The following is a 19,770-nucleotide window of genomic DNA, read 5'->3' on the forward strand; positions in this document are numbered from 1 at the left end:
CCCTGCAGCGGCCGGGGTTTCCGGGACCCAGGAAGCCTTCGTGCGACCTCCCTGGGCTGGGAGGAAACTGAGCCCTCAACCCACAAGGAAGCTGCCTTTGTTTGAGGCAAAATCTTCCATCGAAAGCTTAGAGGGCCCTGCTTTCTCACCACGGACAGGCTGCCTGTTCTAGCTGCAGAGACACTTTCTCTTTCTCTTTTCTTTCTCTTTCCTCCGCACCACCTAGTAGACACCGATGTATCCCAAATTCATGATTGACTGACTAAGCGAGTGAATGAGCAACACCATTTACAGTGGGTCCGTCCACTTTTTCTCCGCCACTGTCTGTCTCCTTGTGCCCTGCTTTACCATCGCTGCTCCGTGAGACCACTTCCTGGGGACTCACAACACTGATAGATTTTTAATGCATATTAGAAAAAATATAACTGGCCCATCGATGCATGATTTCACAAATATAATTGCTTGGGACAAGACAAGATTTACCAACCTTTTAAGAACGTGTAGATGTAAATAGAATTGTTACAGAAATAACAGTACAGTTGGCAGCCTGTTCCATACAGCTGCACAAGTTGTGCACTCTACAACTCCAAGGTGTGTCATTCAGAGACAGTCTGATATTAATGAGAGTCCATAGAATTGAGCAGTACGCAACCGACACACCTGTCCCTTGTAGCCCTGACTACTGATACACAGATAGGACAAAACAATGAAGGAGGTAGGCGAGAGATGCAGGCTTGGGAAATAATTTTCAGGGCAACCAAACAACTCACTGGGCAAACTGATTTTTCACTCCCCTACACTAAGTTGCCTGAACTGAATGCTGGTTTTTGTCATCTGCTCATGTTGTTCAATGAGCATTTGGACTTGTCTGTGCTGGCTGCTCAGCCAGGCTCTGAGGGAGCAGAGACAAGCCTGAGGTGTCCTGGGGGCTGGAAAACAGCTGTCCCAAGCCCTGGGCACCTGACCAAGAGGTGCCGAGAAGCACAGGGATGAGGTGTGAGGATCGGAAAGAGAGGCTGGGCCACGGGGGCCCTCCCAGCCACTGGCCTGGTCTGTGCTCAGCACCCCCAGCAGGGTGGGGCGGGCCCAGGGTCATGCGCCGGCCACCTACTCACGCCGCTGTCTCTGTTCCCGCCAGGACCCCGGCCATGATCGGCTGCTCGTTTGTGGTGGACCGAGAGTACTTCGGGGACATTGGCCTGCTGGACCCGGGCATGGAGGTGTACGGGGGCGAGAACGTCGAGCTGGGCATGCGGGTGAGTGCTGCAGCCCGGCCGGGCCTCCCGGGGCGGGTTTGCGCAGCCATGCGGGGCCGGCCAGGCGGGTGGGCTAGCTGCTCCCTGTGGGTCGGCGGAGGCATGCCCTGGACTGAGTCAGCATAAGAAAGCTCAACGGCAGCAGGACGAGGACGTTCTGTCTGTTGACTGTCACAACAGAGGGCGTTCGTACGGCAGTTTTATGTCCCAGGCAGTTCGCTTCTGCCGCGTCTGGGCTGCGGGACGGGGCCGCGTGGGGAGCGGTTCTCCAGCCCAGGGCGTTCCAGCGTCCGTGGCAGAGACCTGGCTGCGCCGTCCCCTCTGCGGGTCTGTCCTGGTTGGATGCGGCAGGCAGAGGCGCCGATGGGGGTTGTTGGTGCCCCAAGCCCCCAGGGCCACTCCCCGGGAGAAGGTCCCGGGCAGGACGGGGTAGATGGGGCTCGCTGGGGAGGGCAGGTCTCAGCCAAGGGGCAGGAGGCTCCAGGCCACACTGCACGAGGTGCACCGACTGCGGGCCCCGAGCACCCCGAGGGAGGCCCTGAGCCGGTCCATGGTGACTGAGCCTCAGCCCGTCCTTCCCACCACAGCGGCTCCTCCTGGTTTCAAACCTCCTCCCCTAGCTGCTTGGAGAACTGACGGAAAGTTCTGGAAGAATCTTGGTTGCAAGTCAGGGCCTCAGGGTGGTGGAGATGGTTCTCCTCTGGAGGCCCTAAACAGGCCAGGCCATAGCCCCGTGGGGAGGGTGCTCCGTCACCCAGAGCTTTGGGGAATGTCGGCGACCGGGGGTGCAGGTTCCCCGGGAACAGCCCCCCAGACGCGGTGTAGAGAGCTTTACTGTCAGAACCAGGATACGCGGTGTGTCGGCAGGAGGCTTTCAAGATCTTAGAGGCTCAGAGAGCAGGTGCCAGGTCAGCCCCAGGGAGACCCTCTGCGGCCTCGTGCCCCGAGTTGAACACCCACTCTGAGCACGGCTGTTAGCCAGGCCTGCGGCTACAGAGGGAACAAAACAGCCGGCAGCCCTGCCTTTCCGCAGCTCACCTTCCGGTGGAGGAGGCGATAAGAGACAAGACAGAGTGTCACTCAGTGAGAAAGGGGAAAGGAGAAATGAGGAGCAGGAGACCAGCTGTGCAGGGGGTGGCTTTAAAGAGAGCGGTCGGGGGAGGGGACATGTGACATCGACGGAGAGACCTCCAGGTGCCCGAGGAGCCGTGGACGATCAGGGAATGGGAGGGGTGTTCCAGGCAGAGGGAGCAGCAGGTGAAAGGCCTGGGGCAGGGTGGTGCCCCAGAAGCAAGGAGGCCTGTGTGGCAGGAGCCGAGGAGGGCGGGGAGGGTCGGCTTCTGCTCTGAGTGAGATGGGAGCTGTCGGAGGCTCTGAGCTGAGAGTCCACCTCACCTGCATCTTTAGGGACCCCTCTGGCCTCTGTGATTCCAGAGTGGAGGGGCGAGGGCAGAGGCAGGGCGGCCAGGGCTTCTGGAATAATCCAGGAAGTGAGATGGCTTGGCCCTGGGGAGGAAATGGTCAGAGCCCTCTGAGTGTGGATCGTCTGAAGGAAGCCGTAGGGCTCGCGGGTGGAGCGGACAGGTGAGAGGGGCAGATTGGCTTGGTGGCATGCGGCCTGCGCAGCTGGGAGGGTGAAGAGGCCACCGCCAAGATGGTGGGGGGAGATGGCGGGGGGGATGGACCCTGGCGGGCAGGTTGGGGCATGGCCTGGCAATCCGCATCCCTCAGAGCCCAGAGCTGGCAGCGGTCGGGGTCCCCAGGGAGGCTGCGCAGGGGCTACCACCCGGCGGGCGTGGAGGGCTGCCATTCTCCCCCGCCCAAGTGGCTCAGCCGCTCCATCAGCCTTAGAAGTACTTGGTGGAGAAAAAACATTGTCAGTGCCTCGTTTTATTCTGTATTCATGGCCCGGTGGGTGGTCACAGAGCCTGATTGCCGGTGACTCTGACAGCACACCCGGCCTTGGCCGGGAGGAGCGCTCAAGGGCCATGTAACCCAGACCGGGAAAGACACCCCTTCCTCCCGGACGTCTCGGGTTGAGCTTCCAGAGGCTGGTGCAGGGGTGTGACAGGTGGCCGCGTCCCTCCTGTGCCCGGCAGCCGGTGCCAGTGCTCCTCCGCAGCCTGCAACAACGTGCCCGGATTAGTGGGCCCCCGTCACACGTGAGGCCGGGATGGGAAGTAACTTAGCCGGGGGCACTGGCGGCTGGGATGCAAACCCAGACTAGTTCCGGCTCTAAGCAGCTTGTTTGCTCTGTCTCTACCTGGTGGGCGGCGTCAGCGGGTCTTGACCAACACCCACTGCGTTCCTCTCCGGGGGCCACTGTAGCCTCGTCCAAGAGGCTTCGAGCGCAGAGCCTCATTCTCTCTCAGCTTTGAGGCCAGAGGCCAAAGCCCAGTGTCACAGGGCCTCCCCGAGGACTCAGGGACCCCTCCAGCCTCTCCCAGCTTCTCTCTCTGCTGTCAGCCCCTGGTGTCCTCAGCTCCCAGATGCGTCCTTGGGTCACATGCTGACTTCTCCCTGGGTCTGCATGTTGTCCCTGCTCCATGTAGGTCTGACTCTACACCCAAATGTCCCCTTCTTCAAGGACACCAGTCACACTGGATCAGGACCCTTCTGAGGACCTCGTCTTCACTGGTCACCTCTGTAAAGACCCTGTCCCCACATAAGTCACGTTTCAAGGTCCTGGGGGTTAGGACTCCAGTGTGTCTTTGGGGACACAAAATCACCCCATAACAAGGTTATTATTGTATGGTTCTTATTAGGCAAGATTGGTGGTAGGGGTGGGGGGCGTGGATTAGAAGCTTTGACGAAGGCTTCCAGGGATAGAAGATGGAGGAAGCCAGACTGTTTCCACCAGGGACCCATGAAGATGATTCAAGTTCCTGCAGAAATCAGAGCCCTTCATGGCCAGCCAGTGCCTGCCCGGTGGAGGGGGCCTTGGCTCAAAGGCTCTGGGTACCAAAGAGTGGTGCCTGGGCACAGACAGCCTCCTCGGGGCTGTGCCTGTGGGACTGGGTTTTGGCCAGCCCGTGTCCTGGGGGTGCCTGAGACACAGCCCCTTCCAATTCCCCGTGTCTCTGCAGAAGCCCAGAGGGCGGTGGATGCCCGGACAGCATCTATGGCCCCTCCAGGCTGGAAACCTGGGAGCAAGAAGCTGGGCTCTGGTACTGGTCTCTTCCAGCTGGGAGATGCAAGGCCAGTGCACATCCTGGGCAGCTGGCCTTCTCCACGAGCTGGAGACCGTGGATGCCACAGAGAGCCGTCACGAAGTAGTTCCAGCTGTGATCAAGCCTAGAAGATGTGCAGGTCCGTGAATCTGTGGAGAACAGAACTCTAAGAAGGGATGTAGGCAAATTCTGTCACGAGGGCTTGGGGAGCCCCAACCACCGTCAACAGGAAGAAAACAAAGATGGAAACAGCACGTGAAATCGTGCAGCAGGTCGCCCGGGCGGCCCTAGCACGTGCCTGGGTTGGCCCTGGATTGGGAGAAGGAGCTGGTCCCTCAAGGCCTCTGGGCCTCAGGACTCATGCGGGAGCCCAGAGCTGAGTGACTCGCACACGCACGCCACGTGCCCGATGTGGACCAACCATCTGGCACGTGGCCAAGAAGAGCCAGCGCAGCCGTGGTGGCCACACACCCTCTCCTTCCGAGTCACAGCAGACAGCGCCTCCCAAAGGCCACCGTGGGCATCCCGTCCATGCGCTCTCTCACGGAGAGACTGGACACTCCTCCTGTGAAGGGCCATGATCCATGTCCCCTCTGCCTTGAACCTGGGCTGACCTGGGGACTGGTCAACCCGGACAGAACGGCAGGAAGGATGAAGTGACTCCCAAGCCAGGTCGTGAAAAAAGACACGCTCTGCCCTGTCCTAATGGACACCAGCTTGGAACCCAGACGCCCCTGCGAGGACGTGGGCAGCCACGTGGAGGGGCGACTTCTGAGGTCCCTGCCAACAGCCAGGTACGGAAGCTTCCGGAGGATCCAAGCCCCCAGCCTTCAGGTTTCCCCAGTGGAGGGGCCCACCCATCACGAAATGAGAGACTTGTCCCCCTGGGCCTTCTCCACATTTCTGACCCACAGAATCCATGCACGTGAGAAAAATGGTTGTCTGATGTCACCAAGCTCGGGATGGCTTGTGACGCAGCAGCGTCTACCCCAAAAGGTGCTGATTGTGAACCCTCCCCTCGATGAGATGCAGTTCCACTGTCTATTGACTGTGGGGCTGCATGATTTGGGTGAAAGTTCTCCACAGCGAACAGACTCGGGTTCAGAGCCCGTTTCCACCACTTACCAGCACAGTGAACTCAGGGGCGTCGCTCGCCCTCGCTGGGTCTCCTCGGTGACCGTGGGACCATGGTGTCCGACCTCCTGAGTGTGCTGACCCCACAGCCCCCGCAACACAGACGGTGCTCGGTGACATCCGTGCAACAGTGATGGCGGCATTTACGGACGCCGGGCCCCATCCCAGCTGCTCCATGCACACTCGCTGGCTCCATCTGCACAACGCCCCAGGCATAGATGTTATTATTCCCGTTTTAAAGGAGAGGAGACTGAGTCCTCACGAGGCAGAGCTGGGAATCTCCTCCAGCCATCCTTGCTCAGGAATCCTGTGACTGTTACTAATTGTCAGCGTTGCTGGGACCAGGAACAGCGTCATAGGAACTGAACGAGCTCTGTGTGAACGCCTTCTCTCCAGGGGCATTAGCCTGGCGGTGAGTGCGAGCTGCGAGGCAGTTCAGCCTAAAGGCTTGGAGATGTGCGTGGGTCCTCTTTCCGATGGGCAGCTCCCTCCCTGACTCCTGCCCTCGGGCGTGGGCGGTGTCTGAGCATGGCCGCCAAGGCCTTGAGTCATGGCCAGATGTCGGGGACCATGTACATGCCGGTCCCCTGACTTCATTCCCGACCCAGCGGGGTCACCGGCCTGTAGTGCCCTCCTGCCCCTCTTCCAGGCGGCTGTGGCTCCCGGGCGGCGGCACAGCTGTGACCTGACAACGTCCTCTGGGAACTTTGCAGCAGCAGCCTGTGGGACCACGAGCTGCCCGCCCACCGGCAGCCAAGCCTGAAGTTCAGGGCTATTTCTGGAATTAGAACGAGAGGAGCCCAGCTTGCACATTGACTTCCCAATTTTTAAAACATCATTTGAGCCCAAACTCCTAATTAGCTATGATGCTGAGTCGCGAGGCCCCAAGATACTGCTACAGCTGCTGTGCAGCTCATTGCTCCGAGCAGCGTTGGCTCTGCAGGCGGAGGGGTGGGGCTGGACACCCACCAGGATGGGGCAGGCTCCCAGGTTCCCAGACTCGGGCTGCACCAGAGCTCCCTAGAGAGCTCCTTAGAACACGGATCCGTGGGCCCCACCACAGAGAGCTGGATTCCGTAGAGCGAGGCAGAGCCCACAGCTCTCCATTCCAAAGATTCCCGGCGGCTGCTAAGGCTGCTGCTCCAGGAGCCGACTGTGAGAACCAGCCTCTGCCGGGCCGGCCGCTGGGGGACCATGGGCCACAGGTCCCTGCTCTGCACAGGCCGGGGCCCTGCCGAGCACTCCTGAAACAGCCTGATCGAGGGAGCCGGGAGCCGCGTGGAGCCGCCTCCCGGCCTCCGGTGTGGGCTGAGCTCTGGGGGGTTTGGGTTCCTGTTTTTTTGTGTTTTATTTCTGAGGTTTCATTTATTGTTTTGCTTTTGTTTTTGCCTGTGGGGCCTTTACCCAGAGAAAAGATTATTTAAAGCCAGTTTCTAAAATTTCATACATTTTACTAACATTACACTTTTCAAAACCTATTTGCTTTAAGCTTTTAAGTTAAACCTACAGCTCATCCTAACATGGTTCTAATTCTAACAGAGTAAGGACACTCCCCTCCCCTTCTCTTTGATTAGGGTTTGGTTAACTCAGGTTGACAGATTAAATGCCATTAAACAATAATCAGTTCCGTTTCCGCCTTTAGTTAATTAAATTCCCCCGAACCTTTTCAAATGACGCTTATGCATGGAACGTATTTTCTCTCCTCTTAAGCACTTTGAATGCTGATACCACAGCAGAAATTCCCTCAAGTGCTTAAAAAATTATCGTGTATCTAATAAATTGAATTTATACCAAATCTCAAATTCTCTGAACATTTCAGGATTATTTGCAAATGTATTTAATTCTCTGACATGGTCCAATCTTAAATCACAAATTTAGAATCAACCTTCAATTAGGCATATTAAAAATACAGCCAGGAGGTTAATCTGGTAGATTCCTCAACATGCTGACTTTTCTCAACTGTTTTGATGGTTAAATATCAAACCTGTGCAAACGGTCCTGAACCTTCCCGGGCGGCTGCCCAGCTCCCGGAGAGGCTCCTGCGGGGCTGGGGCCAGGGGCTCCTTTCCCCATGTCCTGAGAGGCCCTGGGGTTTCCAGCTGCTTCCAGGAGAGCACCCTGGGCTCAGTGCACCCCGTCCCCTGCAGTTGGCTGCTGGCTGCCCCCAGGGCACACTGGCTTCCTGGCCTCTCCACCCAGAGGCCTTGTCCTGCTCCGCAGCCCCTGTTTGCAACGACTGGGGCGGTGTCTGTCCTGCGCTCACAGCACCGGGCAGCGTCCTTCTGGAAAAGCCGTGCTGTCCCTGAGGACAGGGCCTGAGGAGAAGGCGTCCACCCACACCCGACACGGGGAGGACAGCAAGCCACAGAAACGCAGCTCAGCTCGGGAGGAGGACAGACGCCAGCGCGGCACAGTCGAAAGTCAGGACAACAGGGCTTCACCCCCCCCCCCAGACGCGGAGTGAGGGAGCAGGGCAGTTCATTCCTTCAGATCCCTCCCCCTCCCGTCTCCCTCTCTCTGTCTCTGTGTCAGTCTCTGTCTCTGTGTCTCTGTGTCTCTGTCTGTCCCTGTGTCTGTCTCTGTGTCTCTTTCTGTCTCTGTGTCTCTGTCTCTGTCTATTTGTGTCTCTCTGTCTCTGTCTCTGTGTCTCTCTCTGTCTCTCTGTCTGTCTCTGTCTCTCCCTGTCTGTCTGTCTGTCTCCCCCGCACCTCAAGCCCACAGCTCAAGGCGTCTGTCAAGTGCAAACCCTTGTGTAACCGCCGGCCTGACATCAAGATACAGGAATTACCCGTCACCCCCAAAAGCTCCCCCACTCTTTCTCTTTCAACCGTTCTGACTATTTCGAGCAGAAAAATCTCACGCTGGCTTCTAGTCACCTTGAATGCTTAACAGCGTCCCTTTTAAGCGGACCTCAGGGAACAGCCTTTGGCTGAGTGCAGCATCCCGCTGACCCCAGGGGTGATGCCCGAGGTTTATGGCCTTTATCTTTACCGCCACCATTCATTGTGGCAGGAGGCAAGGGCTCCACCTCGGGGAGTGACACGGCGCCTTCTGAAGCTGGGCCCTCAGCTTTGGAGCGAGGGGCCTTGGCTGCGCAGGGCAGGGAGCCCTGGAGACGGGGGTGGCCTCTTCTGTCTTCTAGTTTCTGGGGTTCGTTAACCAGGTGTGCATCAAGGTGGATTGTTTAGAAAGAAATGAAGTTGAGGTTTGGAATTGAAATAAAGAGAGAAGGAAGGAAGGAGAGAAACAAAGGAGGGTAAGGGGAGCTCGCAGCTCCAAGCGGCCCTTCGGGGACCAGGGCAGGAGAGCCCCCGGGGATAAGCAGTCACCACATCGGCCCTCGGGGGCCAGGAGGGGCTCCATCCCATGTCACATCCCCTAGGGTTCTGAGTGAGTCACCTCACCATGGCCCTGACCCAGGGCGCACCATGCTGTCCCCACTGCCAGGGGCCTCTGCCCGCCACCCCTCTGCAGGCCATGCTGCCCCCTGGAACTCTGACGTGGGGTGCGGGGCTGGGTCCCGGCTCACTCGCCTGTGATTGCTGGCAGCTGTCGGTCTGGCAGCAGCCGGGGAGGTGACGTTTGCTCACGGTTGAAAGGCCTGTCCGAGCTCAGCCTCCAGCCGAGGAAGCTGGGGGAGGCCCAGGTGTGCTTTCCCACGTGGCTGCGTCAGAAGGGGCTGGGCTGTTCTCGTCTGAGAGCCCGACTGGAGGGGATGTCCAGGGCAGTGCCTGCGTGGCTGTGGTGGACACTGGCTGTCCTGGGGGGTCCAGCCCCGCGTGGTCCCTCACCTGGGGCAGCCTCAGGCCAGCACAGGTGTTCCAGCCAATGAGGCGGCCGCGGCAGTTCCCTCTCGAGTCCCGGACTCGGAGAAGCGTCACTTCTGCTCACTCATGGACAGACGCAGTCGCAACTCGGCCCAGACTCAAGGGGCAGGACGGAGACCCCAGGACGGCAGGAGAGGCCAAGAACTCTGCATTCTTCTTCTTTTTTAACTTCCAATATTGTCCCCCTCTCAACAGAGAGAGGTGGTTACATCATGGCCCGGAGCCTGTGAGCCCCCACCTGCCCGGCAAGTTTCCTAACCTCTCCCTGCCTCAGTTTACCCATCCAGAAAGTGTGGTTTTATGAAGATTAAACCAGCTAACACTTGTAAGGCCTTGAAATGGCGCCTGGCACAGAGCAGTGCTGTAGACACGGGCCGCTAGGATTAGGTCTCCCACGAGACTTGGACGGATGCTCGGGGCTCCGACCTGGGAGCTGGACCCCCGTGCTGCCAGGTGGCCCTGGGAGGGCGGGGACGGGTCCTGCACAAGCAAGTTTAAGGCCGTGATCCCGCCCCCTCTGTCCTGGGCAGACACTTGCCGCTGTTCAGGCAAGGCGGTGGCAGCGAGGCCTCTAAGGCGGCTGCCCCGCGTGGCTCTGGCGCTCGTCCCCTGGAGTTCGGGCCTGCAGGCTGCAGCTTTCCCCTTTCTGTCTCTCTACAAAGGGCCCAGCGAGCCCCAGGCTTCCTCTCACCCTGAAAATTAAACCCACACCCCCCAGGGTCTGCAGGACCCCTACCCGCCTGTCCCGCTGCCCAGCCTCCTCACTTGCCCCGGCCCTGCCGTCCCTTCCCGCAGTCAAGCCCAGCCACGTCCTACTTGGAGAGCCCTTCCCAGACTGGCTGCTTGCTGACCCTCGGTCTCAGTCCCCCGACGCCCCGAGCCTGGCCCTGCCAGCCGCAGCTTCTCCTGTTCCACAGCTCCACCCATAACAGCTCTCTAATTTCCCTACTTTTTACTGCCTGTCTCCTCCCCTCCGCGTGCCTTTGGAAAATGAACAGTCCCCGCCAGAGGGGCCACGTCTGGCCCCTTCACTGCTGCCTGCGACCCGCACCGTTGGTGTTCGACATATTTATGGGCTGAGTAGATGAAGCCCCTGGAAAAGGAGGGCCTCTGTGTTGTTTTGCTAAATGCTGGAGCACAGGTCGGGGGACCGTCAAAGAGAAGCGAGCTGCTCATTTATTGAACGACTTATTGATGTCCTCGGGGTTGAACGCCGTGCCAGGTGCTGGGGATTCAGCAGGGACCAGAGCAGACACCACGCGTCCCGGTGGCCTCCCTGAGCTAAATGGATAGGATGTGTGTCTGCAGCTCACAGAGAAACACGGGCAGGGGATGTCTGGGATGGGGGAGGTTGTCATTTGAAATGGGATGATGGGGAAAGGAATACTGAGATGGGGACATTGGAGCAGCCATGAAGGAGGAGAGAAAGCAAGCCGTGTGGCCACGGGGAAAAGTGTTCCCAGCTGAGGGAACAGTGACTGCAAAGGCCCTGAGGCAGGGGTGCGCCTGGCAGGTCTCATCGCAGAGACCGTCAGCGGCTCTTCCTCCGCCTTGCCTGGACCGGCTCCCACGCAGACGGGCCTCACAGCCACCGCTGCTTCTGATCTGTCAGTAACACAGGTGGTCCACACAGCACTTCTGATCGATGCAACCCAATTAGCGAGTAATTCTGTGGTCGCGGGGCCAATTTACATTCCTGTGATTGTAGAAATGCCAACTGCTCGTCTGCTAATGAGGAAAGTCCTGGAGCCAATTAGGGGGAAATGAATCCTCGGGGCCATTAGGTTAATAAAGGTCACGACACAACGAAGCATCGCGTCCGGGGAGGAGGGCCGTCCATGGAGCACGAGCTGGAAATCAGTTGCTTCTCTGCTTCGACTTTCGGCCTCGAGGTTTCTCCCGGGCATCCCAGGAAAACCTCAGACCGAGGGCAGTGGTTCCTCCCCTGAGGGGCCGCGTCAGCCTTGGACACTGGGGGCCTGGGGGACGGCTGTCCCTCCTCGTCCTGAGCGGTTTATACAAGCTCCTGTCTCACCAGAGAGGAGTGGCCTTGTTGTGCTCGGAGGGAGCAGGGAGGGGGCCCTTGCTGCTCCACCGTCCACACTCGGCAGGGGCTCCTGCAGTCAGACATCAGAGGGGCACCTGGTGTTCCCCAGACTGGTCCTAGACTTTCTCGCTCTGTGAACAGTGGACAGAAGGAGAAGGTGGGGAGCAGACTGTGAGGTCTCGTGCTAGTTCTGCTTTCAGGAAGAGCTTGTTCTAGTTGCAAGTGGGTCAGTCTGCCCCACAAGGTGAGGACGCACCCCCACTCACCAGTAGCCCATAGGGCACGGCTGTCACCACAGGGAGAACTCCTCCCCTCCCCTGCCCTGCCCAGCCTCCGCCCCTCCTGAGCAGATGCGTCAGGCCTGCAGGTGGGGAGAGCAGATGCCACTGGGGGGAGGGAAAGTCTCTGTCCACTTGAATGTCTTCACGAACAAGCCCTGTTGCCCACATGGGGTCTTCGGAAGACCCCTTGAGACTTGGTTTGGAGCCTGCCTCTGCCCATCAACCAGCTGGGCCGCCTTCTCTCTCTGAACCTCCGTTTCCTCATCTGTCACAGAGCATCACGATAGACAGTTCCAGGGCTGTTTGGGGGTTCAGTGGAGTCCCGAAGCTCTCGGTGCCTGGGACAGGGCCAGCATGCTGTGAGCACTCATCATCGCTATGCACAGGCGTTTCCAAATCCATTTTTTTTCCTTTATAAAAGCGACTTTCATTAGAAAAACACTGGAGGTCAAGTAACTGTAACAAAATCAAAGCCGTCCGTAATTCTGTCTCCATCAGTGCTGAACGCGGATCTTTTCAGAGCTTTTTTGTGCAATCCAAACATTCGCTACGCGTGCACGTGTGTACATGTGTATGACGTGTGCTGCGCGTTTTATGTTTAATACGTATACGCTTCTTCTCCAAAGCTGCGATCCACGCGCATCCTTTCCGTGGCTGCTGGCGAGTCACTAGGTGGTGACGTCCGTCCCTAACTGCACAATCTTCTGCACCGGGAGGTGGTGACAGCACGGTGTCCAACCCCCCCTTGGGCTTCGTGCCAGCCCTGGAGAGCCCTCCCTGTTTCGCTATTTTGTGCAGCTCTGAAACCAATGTTCTTGTGTCTGAATCTTTCTTCTCATCTCAGTTATTTCCTTAGGATACATTTCTAGAGATGGAATTGCTGGATCAGATAAAACATATTTTTAGTGCTTTTGTTACAACCTGCCAAATCTTCCTCCAAGCAGCAACCCCCCCCCAACCCACCGCCCACCACTCTGTGTGATTGTGTGTGGGTGTGAGTGTGGGTGTGGGTGTGAGTGTGTGGGTATTCTCACTAGTGGTACACCAGGGAGACTGTTTCCCAGGCCTGTGACACATGGGGTCTGATTAAATACATTTTTTACCTTTTGAAAATATGACAGACACAGAGGAAATGTCTTTGTGGGTTTAATTTGCATTTCTTCAATTGCTAATGAGCCTGAACATTTTCGTACGTTTGTTGACCATATGTTTTTCTTCTTTGCCAGTTTTTTCTCGTGGCGTTCCTCGTTTTCCAGCTGATTTCAAGAGCCCTTTATACATTCAGAATATTAACTCCTTATCGTGCAACACAGCGCCCTCCTCGGTCGTTCCACGATCTGACGTTTCCTGTGCACAATGGTTTTCAATGTGAGGGTATCTACCTTCTTTTTTTTACTGGCTTGTGCATTTGCTTCCTTCTTAGAAAGAACTATGTGAAAGACCATTGACCATATTTCCTTCTGATACTTTGTAGTTCTTTTTTCACCTTAAAAGCTTTAGTCTATTTGGAATATATATTTTACGTAAGTAAGGTTGTGATCTTTCTTTATGTTGCTTTAAAACAGTGGACTAACTTCTCACGTCACTCACCCAACATCCCGCCCTTCATGGCTCATGGAAAGGCCCCTGGGCCACAATCTAGTCCTTCCGGGTATATCTGTTTTGAACTTTCTCCTTTTAGCCATTGCCTCCTGCTTTATAAGATACGCTGATGTCTAGCAATTGAAGACTTCTCCATTCTTATTTTAGCGTTTTCTGGGCTGTTTTCTTACTTTTCCTCTTTACAGGACCTTCAGAAACGCTTTTCCCAATTCTGTTCCATCTGTACAGAGGGTGTTTACAGAATGTCACAGGCAGCACGTCATCTGGAGTGGACGGGAAGGTGGCCCTGGGCCCTGAGCCCCTCGTGTTCAGCGCTCTCTGTGCCCTGTATTCTTCTGGGGTCCTGGTATGCACTGTCAACTGAAGCTTCATGTCTTTTTACAAATCCGGAAAATGCTCTGGGTCCTGGTGCATGGCCTCACCTGATCTGAAAACCCTGTTGGCCACCTGGTGGGACTTCCCAATCTACCCCCCAGGTCTCCTCAGATCTCGTCCATTTTCCCTTCTCTTCCTCATTCTGCCATGTGTTCTGAGTAATTTCCTCAGCTCTATATTCCAGTGAACAAATTTTCTCTTCAGCCATGTCCAGATGGCCATTTAAGCCACTTATATTTAGCTTTTTTTTTTTTTTTTGGTGAGGAAGATGGTCCCTGAGCTAACATCTGTGCCAATCTTCCTCTATTTTGTATGTGGGACACTGCCACAGCACAGCTTGATGAGTGGTGTGTAGGTCCGCGCCTGGGATCTGAACCCACAAACCCCAGGCTGCTGAAGTGGAGCATGTGAGCTTAACCAGTGCACCACTGGGCTGGCCCCTAGCTTTGGTTTTTCATTTTAATGACTACATGTTATGTCTATGAGAACTTCCATTGGTATTTTTCATGTCTGGCTGTTCTTTTTTATAACTGCCTGTTTCCATTCATAACCTCCCGTTCCTCACTGATGAATGCTTTTCCCTCATTCCTTCATCTCTGAAAATCTTGACAGTCTGCTTAAGTCCTTTCCAGTCACTTTTCTCTGTCTTTCCTTGGGTTGAAGTTCACCGACCTCGGGTCTGTTGGCGACTCTCCTGGAACCTGGTCCCCTCAGGTGCTTTTGATTCTTTTGAGAGCTCGTCCTTCATGGGAGGTGTGTCTTCACTGCACACTCGCTCGTCCCTGGAAGGAAGTTTCAGATCATCTCATCCCAGGGCCCCCGGATCCATGGCTCAGAATTGAGTGGGTTAGTTTTCACCCTGAGACAGCCTGCTCCTGGGTGCTGTGTGCGTCTCTGCTTCCTCTCTCAGCAGATGACTTCTGGCCCCGGGCATCAGCCAGAGCTGGTTTCAGCTTCTATTCATCATCAGGAACCCAGCCGCAGGTCTCATGCAGGGATCCCAGTGGCACATGCACTCCGTCCGCCCGTGACGGCTAGAAGCCTGAGCCTCGGAGCTTCAGCCCCACTCACCTCAGCACGGTGCTGCTCTGAGAGCCGAGGGGAATCTCGTCTTGTTTTCCAGTACATATTTTAACTTTTAAAATCATTTTGTCTATTTCCGTATGTTTGGAGAAGATGGGAGATTTCCACGTCCCGGATATTGACTAGACGTCTCCACTGTTATTTCATCCAGCCACCGTGGGCTTGGTTCCTTGGAACTGTGACCTAAAAACCCACTGCCCCACCTCCACAGAAAATGCAAGGAGATGCGGTCCCGCCCTCAAGCAGTGTTCCAGGGACAGAGCTTCCGAGACGGACAATGATGCCCAGAGCTCACGGTGCGGGGAGGGTGGGGTGGGGAGGCATTTAGCACAGCTGTTCTCAAATTTCAGCAAATGTCAGACCCCCTGGAGGGCTGGTAAGACACAGACCTCTGGGCTGTACTGATGGGTTCAGATCCAGCAGGTCTGGGCAGGGCACAAGAATCTGCATTTCTAGAGAGTTCCCGGTGATGCTGTGCTGCTCGTCCCAGGACCCCACTTTGAGAACCGCTCAAGAAGGAAGGAAGCTGTTTTTTCCATTTCGTTTGAGATGTTCACATGGTCGAGTGAAACAAATAGGAGGAATTTGGAAAGAAAGCCCAGCTCAGAAGTGCTGTGGGTCTGGCGCTGGGAACAGGAACACAGAAACCGCTGTTTTATAGCAGATGTGTGTGTACGGTCTCAGACGGTCCAGGGAGAGACGTGTTCTCATCAGAAACTTATGAATTGAGCCCAGCTGAGCCCCGGGAGACAGGACTTACCTTCCAAAGCTGAATCCGGTCAAACGCTTCCCCGGAGATGGACAGTTCCTGCAGAGCGAGGGGCCTATGCGACAAGAGGGGGTCCGCCTGTGGCTGCACATAGGAGTGGTTATTTCCTGAAACAGGGCCCAAATCTTTTTTTAAATTAGGTTCAGATGTGAAATCTCTAAATCTGAAGCCCGCAGTCTTCCCAGAGTGAAGATGAAACCCTAGGTTTTTGTTGGGGGGGTTCCATGCTGCCGAAAGGACGACGACGCTGGGTCCTCTTGGGTTTGTGCAGTGGGACGGCCTGTGGGGCAGGAGGCCGGGTCCCTGGCAGCCTCAGCCTGCACCTTGGTGCATCCAGCGTTTGGCCTGGAAGCCTGGGCCCAGAACACAGAGCTCGCCTCACCTCTCGATTTGATTTCCCCATCTTAATAATACCCCGTTTTGCACAGAGCCTGGCTAGAGTCGCACTGGTTGTACAGACTAATGCAGACGGGTGGGAGGTAGATGGATGGATGGTGGGTAATTGGATGGGTGGATGAAGGGGTTATTAGGTTGAACCACATAAATTGCTGATATTCAACTATTTTCGACAAATACAAAAGGCGATTTCATACGATTTGACCTAATAGACACTTCACCCTGCTGTGGTTCAGAATAACTTGGAAGTTGTTTTCTTGTAACCGCATTGAAACACAAGACGAATTTGTCCTCCTAACACCTCAGCGTCTTCAAGGTCGTCAAGGTCAAGGGGAGGCTGCAGTGAGATTAAAAAGCCAGGAGTATTGGAGTTGTGGAGAAATCAAGAAGAGGAGTACTCTTGTCTTTATTTTCGATTTATGAAAGCAACACGTTCTCAGTATTAAAATTCACCTATCACAGAAATATCGTCTAGGAAATAGAAGCCTTCTCTCGCATGACAACCACCGTTGACGGTTTCTGTATAGCCCTCCCGATTTACATGTGTGGACGTGATTTTTTTAATTCTTGTTTTTAAGGAAATAGCATTCTCTAAAAACAAAAATGTGCTATTTTGTAAAGTAGCCATATCAAACGCATGTTTCTAGTTTCGAGAGGCAGAGGCTGAAGGAGAGAGGCGGGTGACATTCCCCCGCAGGCGGCATGGGCCCTCAGCCCGGTTCTGATGAATTCGGTAGGACTAGCAGAGGGTCAGAGACGTGAAGCGCGGGAGGAGCCGAGAGACAGCACCGAGGACTGGAGGCCTGGCCCGGAGGAGGGTCCAGAGACCAGGGTGGGAAGAGGGGAGGGCGGACGGGAGGAGGCGGTCCTCTCCGCACCCCCGCCCCGCGCACCCCGTGGGGCCCCTGGGGGGAGCTCGCACACCCGACACCGGTTCCTGATGGGGGGTGGTGGGGGGTGGGGGGTTGCGGGTGGTGGTTCGGGGCTGGACCGCAGGGCTTTTAAATCTCCCAGAGATGCTGCCGCAGAGCGCGGTGTGGGACCCCCGCCGGCACGCCCCCCGCGGCTCTCCAGGGGCCTGCTCCGTGTCGGGGAGGACATCACTCCTCGGGGACCGCAAAGACGGGAGGGCTCGTCGCGAAGCCCGGGCCGCGAGGGGTGCGCACGCTCCCGGCCGCAGGGAGGCGGTAGATTAAACAACTCGGATGCAGAAAGCGTGTCCGCAGCACTGACGACGGCCGGCTGTGTCCGCGCTCCGGCCGGGCCTGTGAGCGCGGCGGCGGGAGGGCGCGGGGCGGGGCCGGGGGAGGCGGGCTCGCGGGATGCGCGTTGAGGCCGGCGCCGCTCTGGGTCCGCGCGGGCCCCACCCGGTTGGGGACAGGCCGGTCCCTGCCGGCCCTCGGCCCTCGGACAGCGACTGGGCCGCTCGCGGCGCCGCCGACGGCGCACTGCGCCTGCGTTTTGGAGGAGGAGGTCCTGGCACGAGGGCAGAGCGCTGCGGCCCCAGACCGGGGGGATACTGAGGCCGGCGGGGCGGGGTCCCCTGCGCCCGGAGCTCCCTCCCTCCTTCCCTCGCAGCAGCTACCTGCAGCCCTGACGCTGGTCCTCCCCCTGCTGTTGCTGTTTCTGTTTGGGCGGCAATTAACCGAGTTGATGAGCTAATTAGTGGTTGAGACACAGGGCGGGTGTGATGGTAACATTCAGAGCCTGTGAATCTGCTCCATGACACCTGCACGGCTCGGGAGAAGAAGGGTCCCTGCCCCACCACCAACCAGCTGTGTGACCTTGAACACGTTTCTTAACCTCTCTGTGCCTCAATTCTTATTTTCGTCTGTAAAAGAATAAGGTTAATCCCCCACCTGCCCTCACATCAGGTTGTTGGGGTTTCTCTTTATCTCACATCCCCTCCTGGTCTGGCTTTATCAGTTAGGAATGTCACAACATTGCACGAACTGAGGCTTGGGCAGGTAGGATTGGGGCGTCTCGTGAAGCCAGAGCTGATGTGGCAACTCCACAGCAACCGTGGGCGCTCAGGCTCTTTCTGACTCCCCCTCCCCCCCCAGGAAATAGGGTGGGTGGGAGGGAGGGGTATTAGTCTGGGCTCTCCAGAGGTTATGGGGAATTGGCCCACACAGTCATGGGGGCTGAGGAGACGCAGGACAGCCGAGGGGGGAGTCCCAGTCGGGGTCTGAAGTCAGGGGAGCAAAGACCCCACTCAAAGACGGTCAGGCAGAGAGAGCGAATTCTCCCCGCTGGGCCTGCTGTTCTGTTCAGGCCTTCAGCTGACTGGAGGGGGCCCACCCACGTGGAGGGGGACCAGCTGCTTCACTCAGTGCACCAACCCGCATGCTAATCTCGCCTGGAAACACCATCCCAGGCACACCCTGGATGCTGTCAAACTGACATAGGAAGTGAACCGTCGCAGGACAGAGAGCGTGGGGTGGGACGGGAGGACAGAATGGTATAGACCAAGTGGAATAGGGAAACAACTCCGCAGTGGGCATTCACAAAGGAGGTCAGGGCACAAATGTATTTCTGCTCCGGGGAGGGCTCCCAGTCGGGGGTCTGGGGCGTCCCATCTGAGAGGGAGCAGCCGTTTGGACTCCTCTTCAGACCGAGGTCGGGTGTCTGTTTGGGGCGCTCGAAGCAGCATGTGGCCCCTTGGGTTGTAGGTGTGCGGTGGGCTGGGCGGTGTTTGCACACATGCTGCTCTTCCTAAATCAGAATGTGGTTTTCCTGTCGGCTGGGGCAGCTGCTGGGGGATGAACCCTCTCGCCAGGCTCTGCACACAGAGTGAGCCAAGGGCAGTGGCATGGGGGCCAAAGAACGGGACGAGGAGGTGTCGAATGGGTGGAATCCCATAGGGAAAAACCCCTTGATTGTTTGTATCCTGCAACGTGCAAGAGAAATGAAACTTGGTGGGAAAGCTGCCTCGTGCCCGGGCTTTGGGGCACCTGACCCCGGGCCGTGCTTCTCTCTGGCCGGCTTCTCCTGGATGAGCCCATGGCGGCCAGGCCTCTGGTGCCCTTGGGCGGGTGTGTCCCGGGGTCTGTGAGTAGGGGTCCGGGCTGCAGGGTGCTTGCCCTTGGCCTCCCGGGGGCTGTTGGGAAGGGCGGAGCCGGGCACCCAGGGCTCCTGGTGTCCCCGCAGGTGTGGCAGTGCGGTGGCAGCATGGAGGTGCTGCCCTGCTCCCGCGTGGCCCACATCGAGCGCACCAGGAAGCCCTACAACAACGACATCGACTACTATGCCAAGCGCAACGCCCTGCGGGCGGCCGAGGTGTGGATGGACGGCTTCAAGTCCCACGTGTACATGGCCTGGAACATCCCCATGACCGTAAGCCGGGCCGGGGCAGGCGGAGGGGTGGCGGGGGATGGAAGTCAGAGCCGGTGGGGGCCCAGGCCCGAGCCGGGCCAGTGTGAATGCCACACCCTGGGGACAGCCTCACCAGTAGTGGGGCCCGTTTGGGAAAGGGCTCTGAATGCCGCCCAGCTGACGTGGTCATGCCCAGTGTTTTTTGGTAGGTGTTTTTCCAAGATGAAAGTCACTGCCAATGGCTGGAAGTGAGGGGTAGCTGCTCCCCTAGCCTAGCTACACATTGTGGTGACCCCTGCACAAGGACCAGTCGGCCCACGTAAACGCATCACACGAACATCTGTTAGCAAGTTCCAAACCAGCAACCTGTGGCCGGGGTGGGGAGGGGTATCCTGGAGAAGTGGGCCTGGGCTGGCAAGTGTGTGCATGTGTACCTGTGTGTGTGCGCATGTGTGCATGCACGCATGTGCATTGTGTGCAGGTGTGTGCATGTACATATATGAGGTGTGTGTGCA

General features: G+C 57.1%; 1 protein-coding gene across 5 annotated transcripts in view; it reads left to right on the forward strand.

The window, feature by feature from the left end:
• The window catches only part of GALNT9 (polypeptide N-acetylgalactosaminyltransferase 9), a 106,532-nt gene that overhangs the window by 64,460 nt on the left and 22,302 nt on the right, over positions 1–19,770 (forward strand). For 4 of the 5 annotated variants that reach the window (XR_006531766.2, XR_001401311.3, XM_014861101.3 and 1 more), the window contains exons 6-7: positions 1,139–1,256; positions 19,091–19,276. Coding sequence is in view for 3 of the 5 variants with exons in the window: in XM_014861101.3 (XP_014716587.2) it covers positions 1,139–1,256; positions 19,091–19,276 (304 nt within the window). In the remaining 2 variants the exon portion in view is untranslated. Of the gene's footprint in view, positions 1–470; positions 1,051–1,138; positions 1,257–19,090; positions 19,277–19,770 lie in introns of those variants that run through there. The other variant, XM_070515805.1, reaches the window with a different exon arrangement.

Source organism: Equus asinus, chromosome 8, assembly GCF_041296235.1.
Source record: "Equus asinus isolate D_3611 breed Donkey chromosome 8, EquAss-T2T_v2, whole genome shotgun sequence".
NCBI classification, from domain to species: domain Eukaryota; kingdom Metazoa; phylum Chordata; class Mammalia; order Perissodactyla; family Equidae; genus Equus; species Equus asinus.